The sequence below is a fragment of the Ochlerotatus camptorhynchus genome, unplaced genomic scaffold (genome assembly GCF_037179485.1).
Source record: "Ochlerotatus camptorhynchus isolate MF236.1 unplaced genomic scaffold, CSIRO-AGI_Acam_v1.1 ptg000401l, whole genome shotgun sequence".
NCBI classification, from domain to species: Eukaryota; Metazoa; Arthropoda; class Insecta; order Diptera; family Culicidae; genus Ochlerotatus; species Ochlerotatus camptorhynchus.
Window position 1 is genome coordinate 2,624,633 of NW_027040887.1, and position 19,788 is coordinate 2,644,420.

Below are 19,788 nucleotides of genomic sequence, written 5' to 3' on the forward strand. Positions count from 1 at the left end.
CTTTCTCAACCCACCCACTTGGGATACCGCGGCATTGCCTTGAGTCGGTCAAGAAAGTACAAATATTAATCCTGTCCATTTTGCTGGTAGATTTCCCGTCGACTGTCCGACTGGGGTCCATCGCCTCGATCCGTCACTACGCTTCCTCCCCCGCCGCCTCCACTCAGCCCGGACCGATTCAGCGCCAACGGTTGCGGGAAGTCATCGTCCATCGATTGCTTCGATCGGTCGCTTTTGCAGTCCTCGTCGATGCTCATCGCCAACTGGTGCGCACCCGGATGATGTCGGTCCGGAGGGAGGAGATTAAGCATACTCAGCGGAAGCCCTGGGAAACCACCGGGAAAGTCCGGATAGAATCCAGGAGGAAAGGGATTAAAAAGCGTGTTTGGACTCGAGAGGAGCTCTGGTTCCGAGGAAGCCGACCGGGGACCTCCTCGTTGATCCGAACCACCACCGTTACCACTCCCATTGGGATTGCCACCCGGATGGTGATGAGGCATGTCCTTGTCCTGGCCGTCCTTCTTGTCCTTGTTGTTGTTGTTCATGCCCATCTGGAGCAGTTCGATCGGCGGCCCACTGATGCAGTCCTTGCGGAGCTGTTCCAGCTTGAGGCTTTTGCCGTACTTGCCCCGGACGTACATGAGGAGCGAGTTGTACGGGATGCCGAATATCCGCGACGCTTGGCTGGTGGTCATCTTCTTGTTCCACACGTGCTGCAGGGCCTCCGTCAGCTCGGCGTTGGTCCATGACCGGGGTGGGCCACCACGGGGCGCTGAGTGCTGCCCCTTGGGTCGGTTTACTGGAAATGGAGAGAAAAGAGAGATGGTTAGATTCGTGCTACTTGATAGTAGGAGAAATGTGGTAGAAGGAAGAGTCGATCACGATTGGGAGTAAATAGAGCCCTCCTGCCGAAGGTTCATAAAGGGTGTCCACGATAAAATTGCCACACACAAAATTGATTCGCAAAATTCGAGTTTTCATCCGATTGCCATCAAATTTTCAGGGATTGAGAAGTAACTATTAAACTTCATTTTACCATTTTACTCGTATTTTATTTACAGTCCATACGCAAATGCCCGCACCTTGGGCTTAACCCCGGCCATAAGATTCTGCACAACCTGTGAATCAACCGTTTTTTGCATGTAAACCCATACTTTCTTCAGTTCCTCGACTGTCTTCACTACCTTAGGTCGTTTAAGAAGGTGCTGCTTCATAATCGCCCAGTACTTCTCGATGGGGCGGAGCTCCGGAGTGTTGGGAGGGTTGAACATTTTCGGCACGAAATTGACCTTATTGTCCGCATACCACTTCAGCACGTCCTTGGAGTAGTGGCATGAGGCCAAATCCAGCCAGAAGATTGTTGGGACGTTGTGGGCCTTCAGGAGAGGAAGCAGCCGCTTCTGGAGACACTCTTTTATGTACACCTGTCCGTTCATCGTGTCCTGGGTCACGAAAGGTGCACTCCGCTTCCCGCACGGGCAGATGGCTTGCCAAACCAGGAATTTCTTCGCAAATTTGGACATCTTCTTAGTGCGGACATGCTCCGGAACGCTGAACTTATCCTTGGCCGTGAAAAACAGGTTGCCGGGGATCTGTTTGAAGTCGGCCTTCACATATGTTTCGTCGTCCATGATGCAGCATTCAACTTTCGTCAGCATGTTGAGGTACAACTTCCTGGCACGGGTTTTGGCGGACTTGTTCTGCTTCTCGTCGCGATTAGGGGCCTTTTGTACCTTGAACGTTCGAGGCCCAGCCTTAGTTTTGGCCTTCTGGACAAAACTTCGGCTTAGGTGCAGCTTCTTAGCCACATCCCTAACGGAGGCGTTCGGATTTCGGTTGAAGGCCCCAACTACGCGGTTGCGATTTTTAGTGTTGTACGGAATACTTTTTCCTTCACTTCTGGGCTTCCGATCGGTGGTCAACCGTTCCTCGAACCGCTTAATCACTCGCGACACCGTGGAATTCGCGATTCCCAACGTTTTAGCGATGGAACGATGCGAGAGATCCTTGTTCTCGTGATGAATGCGCAAGATTTTATCACGCACGAGCTGTTCTTTCGACTCCATTTCCGCGAGTTTTGATCACAGGACTTTAAAACTTGCAGGATGTAAATAATGAACTATGAAATAATCCACCCAAATTTTCATTAAATTCTACCCAACGGTTAAAAAGTTAGAGCAATTTCATAGTGTGGCAATTTCATCGTGGACACCCTTTACACAGAGTGTTCTTGTGGCAGAGGGAAGTTTTCTATCATGCACATCGCGATGGTTATCGTTGCAGCGCTGACCGGAGAGGTTGGATTTCGACGAGTTGGTTGCTTGTAATGGAGACGAGCTCAAACGGCGATGCAGGTAAGTAAATCGTAAAAGTATTTTTTTTTCGGAACGAAAATTCGGTAAAAATTACAACGGACGAACTTTGAGAAAAGAATCTGGTCTGGAAAATAATTTCTACAGGGTCTCTACACAGTGAAAAATAAATTTTAATATTACATCCAAGAGTATGCACTTCAATCATGTCGAAAAACGGATTTAATTTTTATGGCCACAAAAATAAACAAATGCAGTAAAAGCAGCGTAATGTCAGTTCATGCATTGTATTAATGATAATTTTGTCCTTTTTGGCAAGATATCACATAAAAAATAAGTAGCTTGTAAGTAAATAGTATATAGGGGAAATGGCACTAATGTTGGCCTATGGATCTAATATTGGGCCCATCGCTAAAAATCTGCTATTTATCAATTTTATCTAGATGAACGCGTCATTGGGACGGTACTAATGGATATCTTTGGTCGCTATTGAAAATTTAGTCGATTGCTGAATTTATGTTTGGGCCCAAATTAGGGGCATTTAGGCCGACATTGCATCCATTTCCCCTATCTGGATTAAGAACTTCATTTTAATTTTTCTTTATTCAGGTATCCTTCAGGTATTCCATTATAAGAATGGACAACAATCCCTCAAAAATGGTGTTTGTCTCGAATCCGGCTGGTGTAAGACGCAGAGGTATTAACGGTTTATAAGCCTTATATCAGCATTATATCACCGACAAACCGACATGAATAATCATACAAATTATAAAGAAATTTCTGATCAAAGCACAAAACTGACATCTGCCGCCGTGTTCGCGGAAAATATTTATCCAAGCCACGAACACGCGTACAAAATTTATGAGTTGGATCGTGTCTAATCTATTTCGGACAAATTATTTTTATCTAGATAAAAAAATTCTATGGTTTTGACAGATGGGATCACTGCACATTTAAATCGGCCGTTATGGATTCTCGTTTAAGAGTTAAGTTTAAGTTTCATGTCGGTTTGTCGGTGATTAATGGTTACTTGGGTTGTGTAGAACATTTCCAGGCCAAATAGCAAAAAATTAATTCCACACTTGAACTTTTCCGATTTGCATGAAACTTCCAATTTCTCGATTATTTTTTCGAAGGGACGTATAAGCTTTTGTAAACAATGAAATGTCGATTTGACGTAACTTTCCGGTCTTGGACACTTGCAGGAACCCGACGGGTTGTCGGAATATTCCCTCGACAACGGCCAACTCCTTCATGTGAATGATTGCCTGGAATGAGCCTCGGTTGAAACTGGTGGACTGTATGTAAATTCCCTTCGGTTGAAGGGACTCCTCGGAAACGCATCGTAATAACTAGCTCGACTTAGATTAACTAGACATAGCCTTGAAAAAGGCTAATTTGTTTTGGCTGTGCAGGTGACAATTCAATCTAATACGATGGTTAAATGTTTCCGGTTCGGTATTCAAAACAACAAAGACGCGCTGCGCGCAAATTCATTTTCTCTTATACTCTTCCTATTTCTCGCTGCAGTGATGATCTCCTGGAAAAGATCCAATAAGCGTCTCAGCTGACAGGTATCCTTGCATTCTGTCCTTGGCGGTGTGTTGGGACATGTCCATTATTCGTGAAATACCATTCAAGCGGAAATCAAAGTTGTGTCTAGGGTGAGCAGTGCGTGTTGTATGGACAAGGGCGTTAGTAGGTGAGGGACCGATTTAACATTGGGCGATCTTGAGCCAAGAATCGATCTTATTGAATCGATTCATTTTTTTTTTGAAAATAATCGATTCGCCGATTTAATCAATCATTTCAAGCAGAACATTGCATAAGGTCCTAAGTAACATTGATTGATTCTCTTTGTCGACTTTCTCTTTTGATAATAACTTGAGCACATAACTGTTTCTTGTTGTGTCTGTTGTATTAGATACTAGATAAAAGATTCTTTTATCGATCTGTGTGCTGAAAATACCTGGCCTTTACATCACCGTGGGGATACCAAGAGAAAGTCGACGAAGAGAATCTGTCAATGTTACTTATGACCTAATGCAATGTTCAGCTTGATTATGAATCGATCTTTTTGAATCGATCTTTTGAATCGATACATTTTTCAAAATGGCACAGAAATGTTTCAAATATAACGGATCATAGGGAAGTTTGTGAAAATTAACGCCAAGTTCAGTTTCAAGTTTATATTACGTTACATATGCTATATTTTTACGACATTTAACTTATAATATTCATCTAGTGTGATGATTGATATAATTTAGAAATAAATTGTGTAGTACGTATGCAGTAAAAGTTGTGAGTGTAACATACATACATGATGAGAACATAGTAAATGACCATTTTGATTTCATTTGACATGTGGAAGTTTTTGCTCAGGATACTTGATAAGGTGAGTGATTGAACAGGTTATAGTATTCGGTTTATTGGTATTAAATGAACGATTTTAAAACGAAAGATTAACATATGAAACAAAACGATTAGATGGTCGGAGTGTGAAAGCAGGTAAGTACGGAAAGTACTTAATTCAAATATCCCAACACTCATTCGAAAAGGACCCCAAGAAAGCTAAATGAGCCATGCGTTTTGCATTAAGCCGATATCGATTCTGTGTGTGTCACCAGTTTTAGAGAATAGCCTCTCTGACGGAACACTTGTTATCATTCTTGATAAATAGTCTCGAGCAATGGAGTACACATGGGGATATTCACTACAGATTTTCTCTCATGCTTGAAAACGATCGACAGAACGTGGGAAAACAGGCTGATGCAAGAAATTTTATAATTCTGCCAATGGCCCATGGCCATCCAGGTCTGACATAGCAGAGGACTGATGAACCTGAAATATGTCATAAGAAGTGAATGTTTGTACATATGTAGATTAATAATTTTCTTTACCATTTCGTCATGAATATCCCACAGGCCTCCGGTTGGTTTTAGTGAGGGGACAGATGTGTGCATATCATCGTATACTCTTTCGGTACAATAGATCTGCTCAGACACCATTTTAACTGTCCGAGCGTGAGCCAATTAAACGTCAAAAAGGTCTATAATCATCTCTGGAGCCCCAAACTTTCACTTTCTCGTTCTTGCTTACTGAACTGTCACACGGGTTGTTTGGCAGAATCCATGTTCAAGGTAAGTGATGTACAAAGGTGAAGACAAACAAATAATATTAAATTGCAAATGTGAATGCACTGAACTTTTTTTTTGTTATCCAAACAAAAATCGAATGAAAAGGATCGATCCAGTCGATTTTTGTCGTGTTTGGGATCGATTCAAAAAATTGATTAATGGAACCAAAAGAATCGATCTTTTGTGTTTAGATTCAAGATCGCCCATTGCTAGATTGATTACGCACGGTCGTCTCGGGGTTAGCAAGGGTGGGTTTGTCATGTGTGAAAGGTGTTCTACGGGCTAACCAACGTTCGCTTCGTGCGCGAACAGTAACTGGTAGCTCGCCCACCCATGCTAACACTACACAGAAAAAAAAGTTGTTGAATATTACATCCAAACTGCTGCAACCAGGTCAATCCATCGGTTGTGCAATATAACGTTGTACGATGTACATCGATTTTACGAACAAAATTACATCCATTGATGTAATATTGTATCTGCTTTTTGCTATTACATCATTATTTCATACATCAGCTTGAATTACGTTGATCGATAATACATTTTTTTTTGCTGTGTACCATCAGATAGGGGAATTTTTTCCCTGCCTAATAGTGGTGTTAGTATGTGTGGGTGAGCTGCCAGTTACGCCAATCCGACGATCAAATGCATTGTTTACAAAAGCTGATACGTCCCTTGGAAAAAGTAATCGAGATTTGATCTGAATCTTGCATAAATCTTCAAAAAGGGGTCGAGTCGACTCAATTTCGACAAAAGGCGATTTACTCAAAGGGAGTTGACTTTTCCGAGCTTTTCGAGGAAATACTTCTTTCTTTTTTTATAATGTGTTTATTTTTCCAGGCTCATTGGCTGTAGCTTTGCGGAGCTAATTTTGTTTGGATAATAAAATTACTAAAAACTAACGTTAGTAAAGCGGGGGCCGATTACTCGCGGCTATCTCGAGGTTAGAGGTAACAAATTGTAACAAATGGATGGCAGGGTAGGGATAGAGAACACAAGGTTTGGAGAGCAATGTGCTCTTGATCTCGAACTAAGCGACATACTGATGAAAAAGACAAACATGGGGGACACCGATGGGCAGCTAACAACTTGGGATAACACAAGATGACACTAACTACTAAATCCCCAGATGTATCTGTTTTAAAAATTCAATCAAATAGTCGAAATCTTGGCTAGCCAAGACATCTCTATCGCGTATCGCGGGTTGTTTTCCTCGGGCCCTGAGGGATGTGGATAACTCATATCTGGCAACACGATGTAGGGTACATGACCAAACAACATGCTCGATATCATGATACCCACTACCACACGCATATAAATTGCTGACTGAGAGCCCAATTCGATAGAAGTTCGAGTCTAACGAACGGTGATTGGACATAAGCCTTGACATAACGCATATAAAGTCACGGCTCATGTCCAACGCTTTGAACCATGGTTTGTTCGAAACCTGTGGGAGAATAGAATGTAACCATCTTCCCAAATCACCATCATTCCATTTTTGTTGAAAACTGATGAAGACTTGCTGACGAGCAATGGAGAAACATTCGTTGAAGGCAATTTGTAGCACAAAAATATCGCCTTCCATAGCGCCCACCTTAGCCAACGATTCAGATTTTTCATTATCCCGGAATTGAGCAATGAGGTGGGACCCAATCTAAGGTGGATAAAGCACTTAGTTTAGATAGTATTTTAGGCAAGAAATACGAGTAGTGCTTCATCGGCGAAATACTTTTTTCATATTTGAGAAAAATTTTCTGGTTTACCACGGCTTCTGCCAGGAAAATTAAACTCACTTCTAAATAAATCCAGTTTTGGCGATTTGTTGGACACTTACACATTAACAAAAATCATAGAACATCAAGTTTTGCTCACATTTTGAAAACACTTGTTTCTTTAAATTTTAGCACAAAATTAAAAAAAAATATAGTAAAAAAACGAATGGTTTTTTTGTGTAAAATTTCACAAAAAGTTTAAACATAATTTTTAGTGTTTTTTTTTTAAGAAATGATCGTACCAAATTTGGATTCGGTTGAGTCCCATGTAAACATAAATCATCCTTAAATGGAGTATAAAGGTTGAACACGAAAAAATCTGAACACGAAAATGTTGTTCAGGTTCAAAAATGCGTTTTAGTTTTCATAGTTCAATGTAACATACATTTGTAGGTATTATGCTTATTGTAAGATCATTGCTTCGGTCTTCCTTCTTACCATAGACCATTGGCCGAACTTTTCTTCGTACACGGCCCATCATCTTCTGTACGAGCCCTATTCCCGCTTGAAATCCTTCAGGTAAATTGCAGCTCCACCCTTTTGACGTAGGACTACGTCTTTCGGGAAGATGGGGGTACAATTTATGAAAAGCGAAAAATGAAATCATGAAAGATTTTGAACGTTAATAACTTAGCTGCCCCTGGACCAATTTCAATTATTTTATCACCAATCGATCAGAAACATTTCTACGCATCGATAACAATGCTCTTGACTGTTGATTTTCAAATTGAAACTATTGAAAAAGTGGTATGTGTCAAACATTGTCCAAAAGCGTCGAAATAACTAACAAATCCACCATTTACGTACATGCATGTGCTGCTACCCCAACACAGTCATCAGAGAATGGTTCCTAGATGAAACAAGTCGAAGTGACATTCGCCTCCGATCCTCGGGTGTGTACGAATAAGGAGGATACAATTGCGGAACATTTTGTTGCCAATTCAGAACCACACGCCCGCAACGTCCACACAAAATGCTGTTTTTTTCCCTAGGATTTGTTTTCCGTGCTGAGCACCAATGCTAACCACACCCATGCTTGGCATACACAGTTTTGGTCACGAACTGCTCATTTGCTAATAACTTTGCACACAGTTGACGGAACATAGTTCTTTTTGAAGCAGTAGATAGAATAGAGTGTAAGCTTGTTAAAGATATGTAAAATAAAGTAGATTTTAATGCTAGTAGTAAACTGTATTTGTTTTTGCGTTGTAAAAATGAGGTGAGAAATGCTCACTACACATCTCGGAATTTAAGTGTTAAATTGATTAGTGTTGATTGGCTTCAATGTTTAATCTTCGCATATCTATAGTAAACTATGAGCCTAATCTATCAATTACTTTAAAGAAAAATAAATTTCAACATTTGAGTGAAAAGTTATTACCAAATGAGCAGTTGGGTGTGTTCAACTGTGCATGCCCACACCTGGAACCTACCTATCGACCCATCAACTCATGAACCGGGAACCCCGAAGGAAGGCGTGATCAGAGATGTTATGCCTCAGAACTTCCCGGCAGCGTTGACTGGGATTGAACCCATGCCTGCTGGGACGCTTGCCACTACACCACGGGCGCCGCTGCTCTCAGAGTTGTCATCTTGTAACCAAACATGGAAGCAGGGGATACTCTATATAAATTCTATTCTCTTTTCTGAAATGTACTTGGTGGCCCTGAAAAGGGCCGTTTTGTTGCATTGGTGATAAGTTTTCTCCTCCGAAACCGTACAGAAAACTCTAACTCTAACTCTTTTCTGAAATGTAGGGTTAAATACCCCATTTCCGGCCTATTAAGCATAGCCCGCACTTAGTCTTTCTTAATCTAGATCAGTTTAGCACCAAACGGAATGTTATTATTACTGATGGCTTCCAAATTTATTTACCTTTCCGTATGTACCATAAGATTTGAAAACGAGAAACCAATCGTTGAGATATTATCCAAAGTCCAACACTGCTTCTTGACGCCAAACTCGGCCTACGGATTTTAAACTCGGCCTAACGCATTGAAACGCAATTGAAAAGCCCATGAATTCACTTCGGCCTATCGGATGAAGATAAAAATTGATTCGGTCGGAGCGCTTCTTTTGTTTTTGGGAATAATGGGTGCAAACTTTCATACCACGCGTTCTCATTGACTTCGTTCGGTAGCTTATTAACTAAAGTATCGTACCAAACGCATAATTGACTTGTTGACTCTGAAATCATGGATTTATTTGCAGTTTTCTGCTCGATAGACCCAAAATGGGCGATTAGGCCGAAGTAGTTCTCTACCCTACTTGGTAGCCATGAAAAGGGCCGTTTTGTTGCATTGGTGATAAGTTTTCACCTCCGAAACCGTACAGAAAACGTCCCTGTCGCTTCAGAGCGTAGACGACATCTATGGCCGTGACAGTTTTGTGCTTGGCGTGTTCAGTATAGGTGACGGCATCGCGCATATTTCTTCAGTATGTGCTTCGCAATTGTCCAGTTTTCCTCAATTGGTTTCTTTAATTTTGAAAAATATGTCGGTTTTGTATATATCATCTGAAAGAGCTTCGTTTTCTGAGCACAGCGATATTTTTTTTTCGAACGCACACACTTTCATCTCGATTTTTAAATCAAGATTTAAGCAAAATAATAACTTCACTGTTTTACACTAAACTGACAAACTGACAGCTCGCTCCCATACAAAGTGACACCGAGGGGCGCTAATAAAGTGATTTTTGCAAATGAAATCGTACTTATTTGGGTTTGGGTTACATTTTTAATTCAGATTACGAATATGCATTTACCTCAATACCCTTAAAGAACCCAATTGGCCTTAGTTCCTGAGTATTGACCGAATGCAGCTCCTTGGGAACCACTTTGACGCCATTTTCGCTGTACCACTGTTTGATGGAATTTGAGTAGTGGCAGCTTGCCAAGTCCAGCCAGAATAGGCAATCCATCTCATGCTGCTCCAGAAAAGGCAGTTGTCTCTTCCGTAGGTACTCCACCTGGTAAATTTGCTGGTTCATGGTTCCAGAAGTAACGAAAGTTTCGCTTTTCCGGCCACAACTGCAGATTGCTTGCCAGACAAGGAACTTTTTGGGGAATTTCGGCTTCGTTTTGATTTTACATTCCTCCGGGGCACTACCGAGGTATAAAATTCCTGTCCAAGGATACATAGTTCGAAAAAGTAGTGCAAATTTATGTTCAATATGATGCACATAAATGGAGCGTCACATATCATATACGTTTACATTATATATCATGTAAAGTTCTGACACTTTTCATGCAATGTAGCAAATATTGTATACAAAAGCCCATCTTTGTAATTCATTGTTTGCAAGTTTCTCGGTTGCGTGAAATGAAATTCAATTAACCACTTCATTCGAGCAGCTAAAATGACGTATACTACCACTCGAACTTTGAAATAAAATATTATTTAGCGAGTTTTTCTTCTAGAACCTCGAGAAAAGTAGCCAACATTTGTGCGTTTCATAAAAAAGTTGAAATTAGTTGGTCCAGTTTTGTGAAATCGCTGGTAGAAATTCACGCCAAAACTGCTTGACAAAGTGGTCAATTATACCAGAATGAATGTTTACATCACAATTGAAATTCAGAATGTTTATCTGTGTATGATTGAAAACTGCCAGGAGCGGAAAGACCGGGATTTTCGTTTCGCGACGAGCTTGCTCCGGTGAAGCCATGATGTAAACAAATGAACTTACCCTTACAACCAATGCCTAATGTGATTCTATACACTCTTAGCTTGATTCAGTGAAATTTTGAAAAAAGAAATTACTCAAAATATGCCTTAATGGCAGCGTTTTTAAGTGTCTTTTTTTTTCATGTTCAACCTTTACTTGAATACTTGATTACCAATCAATTAATCATATTGCCTAAAAGTTTCAAGACGACCTTCAAACAGTGGTTTTAAGCAAATAAGGTAATACATTCCTGGTTTTGCGTTTTTTTTATCGTGTTCGTTTAAGTTTTTGCATCATTCTTTTCCCGCCTTTTTAATGTCAGCTGATGGCTTCCCAAGTAACAATTTTGGTTTTATGAGGGTTCTGTAGACCATGATTTAGACTTGTAGAATGCTATAAAACCTCTTTAAAGCATGCAATGTTACTTGGGTTCAACCAGTGCAACCAGAATGATAAATAGGTTTATTTACTTCCATTTCTTTTCTGGAAAAAACAAAATAAGAAATTGTTTTAATATTTATTAGTGATGGTTTCTAAATTGAACACAGTTGAAGAACCTTCAAAAGCAATAAAAACATTGTTTTTAAACACTTTGTTTCAATTTAATTGACAACACTGGATACGATGATAGATGATTTGTACACACACCTTCGTAATGTGGTGTGTAGAAAAAAGGTAAACAAAACAATTTCAGCTTACAAAATTATTCGCGGCTCGCGTTTTTAACGATGCAAATGTAACAATTGATACAAATGATATCATCTTTGGAAGTGAATTAAATTGAAAGTGCTTGTAGAAGCACGTGTCGTAATTGTTTTTAGTGTGGTTTTGAAAAGTGGAAGCTAGTGAAAACAGTTATTTAAATTACATGCCCAGAGTAGAACAAAATCGACTGATCGTATTTTTTCACGCAAATATTGCGAATGCGTGAATGAATTGGCAATATTTTGGAGGAATAGTTTACAAATATGTATCCAGATCTTATTCATACAATGCTGGCCCATTTTTTAAGGTATGTACTTAGTAATTTACAATTTTGTAGAAAGATGTCTTTCGTACGCATACCAAAACACGTTTATTCAATGATTGTGGGGACAGCCATTGTTGCATGACGTGCCGTATCACCTTAATATAAACCCGTTGAATATTGTTTGTTTAGTTTGATCCCCCCGGATCGGTCTCGATTGCATCTCTATGAGTAAACCGATAAACTCAATCCACCCCAATTCACAGCAACAAGCAAATCCACTGAAGCTCCACAACCGTAACAAAAAAAACATGTTAACCCTATTCACCTCCAAAGTACTCTCACCATTCGGCCATTTAATCAGTTCAACGAACGATTAAAAGCTTTCGCTTGCATTCAAACTTCAAACTAGCACAATTCGGACTGTATAAAAAAAACGCCACAAAAAATCCCTCTCATATCAAGGTTCACACATTTTGTAGAGCGCACACCAATCGCTTCCAGCAGCCTTCTCTACGCCCTTCAATCAGATGCTTTAGCTCGTACCTTCATTCATATTTTGTTTCAATTTCCCACTCAATCGGTCTCTGGCGCGCGCGCTCACTTTTTGCAGCTTTTCCGCAATTCCACCTCCGAAAACATTTTTTTTTATGTTCGGAATGTTTTGGTGAGTTCAAAAGGGAACTCCATACCCTTTCACCCGCGCATAATCCCATCCGCATCGGTCGGCCGGCTCTCTGATCGATTGATTGATACAGCTATGCAAGAGGTAGGTATGTGAAAAGGAAGGAAGCCCGGTCGGTCGGTCGGTCGGCTTTGGGCTCTACCCTTTTTACACATATGCATGATCAATTGCACGGCGCTTCGTTCGGCTTCGCTCATTGATTTCCAAAAGCGATGTCTAAACATGCAATTAGCCTGCTTCCCCCTTGCCTGGCCTGTTTCCTACATGTGTTTGATTTTTCGGTTGGTTGGGGGAAATGGCAACCAAATTAAAAGCTAAAGTGCGATGATGAAATTTAAAGAATTGGAAAACGGTAGCTTAAAAGGTGAGAAAATGATCATATGATTCTTTGAGCTACGACGAGTGAAGCAAGGTGAGGGGGTTTCCTGTGCGGAGCGCTATTTCGGTGGGTGAATTCTTTGATAAGAGCATATATTAAATTAGGCAATAGGAAACATTTTTTTTGCTTTTCTTGGGCTAAGTGAGGCTAATTGTTTTGTAACGGAGCCATCACCGCTCCGCTTTGCTCTGCTCTGATCGGCGCTAGTCGGGTCAGCAGTGCAGTTAGAGACTAAAGACCACCCAACAAGGAAGTCGGCATTTCCCGTGCTAGCCAGCCGGGAAGAGTAGTGAACTTGGGTTAAGCGGTATTGCAGGTGTTTTGAAAAGCATCCTTTGGTGAAGATAGCGGCTCTTACCGGATCTTAAACCGTGATGGGCTATTGAGTTTTCCACAATTACGAACTGATGGTTCATCGGTAGTAACTTGGAATAGCCCAATTTTTCAAACCACTAAACCCTCGTAGGCCGCACCTACTCGGCAGCGGACGCACGGTAGAAGGTGTAAACTGCGTGCCATAGCCATGTTATGGGCACGAGCCCACATCGACAACGACGGTGACGATGATCATGCGGCTTCTTCTTGTTCTGCTCTCCACAAAGCATCCGCAAACGGTGCAAGATTAATGCCCAGAATCCGTGGCAACACGCAGCGCGACAAATTATCCCTCATATACGAGAACAAACATCAACTTCTGACTGAAACAAACAAGCTCCATGTGAAATGCATGTGGTGTGTGTACCTCTGCTGCAGCATGCGTCGTCGTCGTCGTCGTCGTCGTCGTCCAAACATGACAACAACCCCTCAGATGTCCTGCTCAAGCCCGTGGTAAGAGATTTTTCATGTTTCGTTTTCGTTTCGAGATTCATCTCCGCGTGTTTGTATGCAGCCAGCGAGCGCAGTGAGTCGCAGGTCGGTCGTTATGCGCCACAAACTCCAACCTGGGCACCAGTCAGTCGGTGCAGTTTTAGTGGTAGCTATGTAGGTAGTGGAGTATCGTTGCCTCATACACTCGCGCTCGTGGACTGGTGATGCAGATGATGATGATGATGATGGTGATGGTGTGTAGTGGTTGTAGGTACCTAGCCTAACAACGCAACGACCGAACTGAGAGCTGCCGGAGAGCCAAAAGTCGTGACTCGAACAAACTTTTCAATTGTTTGGGGGTGGAACCGGAGTGATTTTTTATCTTCTCACTACCCCACCTCTCATCCGATCCCCACCCCCCCACAGCAGTGGAGCGGTTCTGCTTTCCGCGTTGGGTGCGCGAGTGCGAATGGTAGAAGGTGGAATGCCTTTTATCTTCCTTGTTTTGTGCCGATTTGGATGTTGTAGTTGTTGTTGCTGCTGTTGTTGTTCGATTTCAAAGGAGCACACAAAGAGTATCGAAAGAAAGTAGTCAAATTGTCCAATTAGGCTGAACAAGCATCGGTATGATTTGCGACTGACACAGTGGGAACCAACAGTAGATCACATCTGAATTATGATTTCTCAGATGACTGTTGACCTTTACGATGAAGGATTTCCGACGTGCTTTATATAATCTTAGCATTGTGAGTATTTTTTTATCTGTATCATTAAAATTACCGTGCGCGCAGCACGGTGAACTCCGGGTTGATTTTCTTCGTGTCTTGGAACCCTGAATTTTACGTGAATGTAAAATATGTGTAGGGGAAATGTCTCTAATGTTGGCCAATGGATCTAAGATTCGGCCCATCGCTAAAAATCTGCTATTTATCAATTTTAACTAGATGAACGCGATATTGGGACGTTACTTATGGATATTTTTGGTTGCTATTGAAAATTTAGTCGATTGCTAAATTTATGTATGGGCCCAAATTAGGCCGACATTACCTGCATGTCCCCTACGTCACAGGAGAAATGTGTTTTTTGCTAAGTATGCAAAATAAGCTGGGTCAACTTTACTACCCTTTGCTTCCCAACAACCCCAACAACTGAGGTCCCCAAATTTGCCAAATTTGGTTGTGATCTGGATTTGCAGGATAATTTTAAAGTTTGTATATTGAAAAATGTATGGGAAACAGAATACACTACAGCATTCCCTCAAAGACTGCGCTTAATACGCCCCTCCATATATGCGATGGGTGGTACCGTCTACCCACCACTATTTCTCGGTTGTCCTTCAACCGAGAACGTTTATTTATCTACAGCTCAATTCATTGAAGGACAACCCAGAAAAAGACGGTATGACCCACCGCATATATGGAGAGATTACTGTAAATGGAAACTGCATATATGGATTCCACGAAGCATATGGGATTCGGCTTAATTGGTTCCAACATGGAATATCTCGTGATCTTGGACATATAGAAGGATAGTTCAGAATTTTCTCACTACGCGGTGCTATCGTGCATGTGGATTTTTTGCATAGGCTTTATCTTGATATCCTGGTCATCTAGAATGTTTCTGCCTTCAGAAAAGTTAGTCATGTGACCAAGTCCTTTCGGACGGTGGGCGGGTTAGTTGAGGATTTATTCACTACGTGGTGCAAGTGAATATTTGTTATATATTGAGATCATGCCCTGCGCTTTGGTCAAAGAGCGTATATGACGTTTCCCTTTCGTTTGACGTTTACACACTACAGTCATCTGTTAAATGTTCAATGTGTTGTGTCTGTTTGTCTTTGTTATAATATTGAGTTAACGTTAGAATAAAATCAAAACATTGAGAAATACATATAACGCATCACTACTTTCAGAAACTCTTCACTTCGCAACCGATGAACCAGCCATATGAGTACCCAACCCAAGCAATTTTTTTTGTTTTATTGAAGTGAAGTTTTATAGCAGTTGATATAACCAAATTATAAAACCTTCACTGACGACCACATTGCTTTAACAACCTCCTGAGAACCGCTATACAGCCAAGTCATGACCAATTGGCCCAGTTTCAATGCAATCATTAAAACTTGATATGCGAACTACCTTAGGAGCATAGGTTTTATGTCAGTTTTATCACACGTGGTTGTTAAAAATGAAAACATAAAACCTCATCCAGCAGTGATGGAAAAGTTCGCAAAAACTCACTATGACTCATGAACTTTTCCCTTGGTGAACTTCGTGAAATATCACGAACTTTTCCTACACTGCCTCCAGGTCAGAAAGTTTTAACAACCTTCTAATGACTACCATAAAACTATATAACAACCACATAAATCGCTCCTGAAGAAGTTGATAAAACATGATACGCAAAACATTTTAACAACCTTGAAGGTTTTAAGTTGGGGTTTTTGGATGATAGTTAATATTGAGAAATATTTTATTGTGGTTTTATTCTTTCAATGTTTGATGTGAAATCATGATCCTTGTCAGTTGGCAATAATAGCTGATATTATTGTATATTGAAAATAAGACGACTTTATTACAATTTTAAACCAATTTGTATATGCTTCACAGCATGCCGTGCAATATTTATGGTGATTATTATACCAAATAGGAGCATAAATTTAGTACGCCATATGAATACTTATATAAAGGGATATTTTTAATTTGTTTGCATTAGCACCATGCATTAAAGAGTCATTAGAAGATTATCCTTTTAGTACAAAACTGTTACTACTGTTGAGCAATAACTAGTAACATATTATTTAATTATACATTGGTGTATGAAAGTGTTTTATCGCCTATCAATTAAAGTGTAATTATTCATACTGTGTGAAATTTGTTCATACGGCGACATTTTTACCCTTCTTACAAAGAAGGGTATAGATAACACTTGAAAAACCGACTATCGATCCGAGGCCCGGAGGGCCGAGTGTCATATACCATTCGACTCAGCTCGACGAGATCGGAACATGTCTGTGTGTGTGTGTGTATGTGTGTGTGTATGTAACGAAATTAATGCGCTCACGTTTCTCAGCAACCGCTCAACCGATTTGGACAAACTCGGCGCCAAATTATAGGTCTTGGGGTCCCATTGAACGCTATTGAACGGTTTTGGAATCGGTGAACCGGTTCCGGAGATATGGCCGGAATACGATCCGGTGAATATGGGCCTTCACGCTGGATTTAACGGAAAACGTATTAAAACCATCATGCGACACATCAAATTACTACAGAATTCAAAAATAAGATCAATGCAAGTCGTGTTAAGTGTTCCAGACCACATTTGACACACTTGGACATGTTCCGGGTACCCCGGGGAAGTTACTTGAATATGAATTGAATTAAAACCCATTAAATCACATTAAAATACGATGATAAGGTGATTGGTAGCCTCACCAAATAAACTACACCCGGATATATTCCGGGTACCCCCAGGCAATGCAGGACTGGTCTAAATTTGACGCAAAACAACGGACTCGCAGGTTGCAGGAAAAAGCTGCTGAAAAATCCAAACGCAGCAGAAAACGACGAAAACAACAACAAATCCACACCAGCAGTACCAAAAACATCATCCAAGGAAATGAATACAGCCGCGCCAAGGGATCGGACAAGCAACTACTGGCCACAGCGAAAGTACAATTTGCTGGTCCGCCATTGACCACCGACCACCCAATTGCAGCCCTCTCGGTCCCAAAATTCATCAACTTCAGGAAGGGTGAAACCATCAACCAATACCGGACAGAAAAGTAGGTACAACACAACAACAAGACTGAAACGCCGTCATCATTGCAATCAAATACAAATACATCAAATCAAACATCTGGATGGTCACTCGACCCTATGCGCCCACCCATCGTAAGCTTGACGCATCAATCAGCTGATGGGGACGGGCGTTTCCTGAAAGCACGACTACGGGACACAAAAATAATGTACATCGTTCGCCTTTATTTGGCATATATGCATGACAAGGAGCCATCGTTTTGCCATGAAGGAATGACCACTACTAGCATCAAAATTAATTTGGCATCCGAAGGACTACCGACTTCAGCGGAGGAACTTCGGAAAATCTTTTTCGAGGTGCATGAAGAACATGGTGTGCCAAAACAGGCGGCATCTGACGATTTGGAATCCTATCGGCGTCATCTTAACAACCAGAGGATCCAACACCTGCAGCGTATAAGGGAAAGCGCCGACAAATTTCACAACCCGAATTTTCGGAAGCAATGACTCCTTTCGACGAGAAAGAGGTAAATAATAATACCAATGAAAATATTTTATCAACCGACGTACTTCCAAAAATCTCTTCACATAAACAGAATGCGACTGAAATTTTGATTTACTGTCAAAATTTCAATCGCATGAAAAGCCCAGCTAAAATGAAGGAAATCTATCAAAATTTATTATGCTCATCCTTCTCGGTCATTCTGGCAACTGAAACAAGCTGGGACGAAAGCGTGAAAAGTGAAGAAATCTTTGGAAATGCTTTTAATGTATTCAGAGACGACAGAAATTTTCATGCAACTCAGAAGAAGTCAGGCGGTGGAGTCCTTATAGCTCTTTCGGCCAATTTTAACTCAGAAATTATCTTTACACCAAAATTTACAGAATTTGAGCATATTTGGGTGAAATCACACATTGCCGGTGAAACGCACGTGTTCGCCTCAGTGTATTTTCCACCAGACCATGCTCATAAAAGCACTTATGAAGCCTTCTTCCAAAGTGCTGAACAAATTCTATCTGAGCTTCCTCCTGAGGTTAAAGTTCACATCTATGGAGACTTTAATCAACGCCATGCTGACTTCATTCTGGACTCTGAAAATGAATGTATCTTACTCCCAGTCGTTGGGGATAATGAAACATTGCAGTTCATTTTTGACAAAACTGCTAATTTAGGACTGAACCAAATTAACCACATCAAAAATCAACAAAATTGCTATTTGGACTTTTTACTAACGAATATTTATGAAGATTTCTGTGTGACCGAATCATTAAACCCATTGTGGAAAAACGAAGCGTTTCACACAGCAATTGAATATTCTTTATTTGTACACGAATACCAAAAACCCAACGACTGCGAATACGAGGAAGTCTTTGAATACAAATTAGCAGACTACGAAAAAATCAAACATAAATTAAACAGCGTCAATTGGCAAATAATTCTAAGGAATGAAGGAAATGTCGAAACTGCTGTAGACATCTTCTACCAAATTTTATCAGGAGTAATTTTGGAAGAAATACCTTTGAAGAAAAAAAGACGCTACAGAAGCACAAAAAATCCAGTCTGGTATAACAGACGAATAAAAAACTTAAAAAATCGAAAACAGAAAGCACATAAACATTACAAAAAACACAATAATAGTGAAAATTTGGCTATCTATTTGGACTTATGCGATCAACTAGATTTAGCCATCAGTAATGCATTTGAAGAATTAAATTCAAAAACTGAACTTGAAATAAAGTCCTGCCCAAAGAACTTCTTTAATTACGTAAAAACCAAATTAAAATCTGACAATTTTCCATCAATAATGCATCTTGACGAACGTGTCGGGGATAGCTCGGAAAAAAATTGTAAGCTTTTTGCAATTTTTTTTCAAGAAATCTATACGACATTTTCCGATGAAGATCGCGACCGCGATTATTTTTCATTTCATCCAGAATTTTCAAGGGACATTGGCGTCAATCAACTTCAAGTGCAGGATATTTTGCAGGCTTTAAAGAATTTAGACGCCTCAAAAGGTCCTGGACCTGACGGAATTCCTCCAGTATTTTTAAAAAGTCTAGCAATGGAACTCACTGCTCCATTGTTTTGGCTTTTTAATATGTCACTGGAATCCGGAACCTTCCCAAAAATATGGAAAAGCTCATTTTTAGTACCTATTTTTAAATCTGGCCGAAAATCTGACGTACGTAATTATCGTGGAATAGCCATTATCTCTTGCATTCCAAAGCTTTTCGAGGCAATTGTAAATGAAAAATTATTTCTTCAAACCAAAAATAGAATTACTGACATGCAACACGGCTTCTTTAA

At 40.5% G+C, this 19,788-nt stretch overlaps 1 protein-coding gene across 1 annotated transcript in view; it reads right to left on the bottom strand.

The window, feature by feature from the left end:
* Positions 1 to 19,788, bottom strand: part of LOC135710724 (protein jim lovell-like) — a 154,979-nt gene continuing 135,191 nt past the window's right edge. The window contains exon 5 of the mRNA XM_065233382.1: positions 1 to 799. Within this exon, the coding sequence (XP_065089454.1) occupies positions 66 to 799 (734 nt within the window). The 3' untranslated portion in view covers positions 1 to 65. The remainder of the gene's footprint in view (positions 800 to 19,788) is intronic.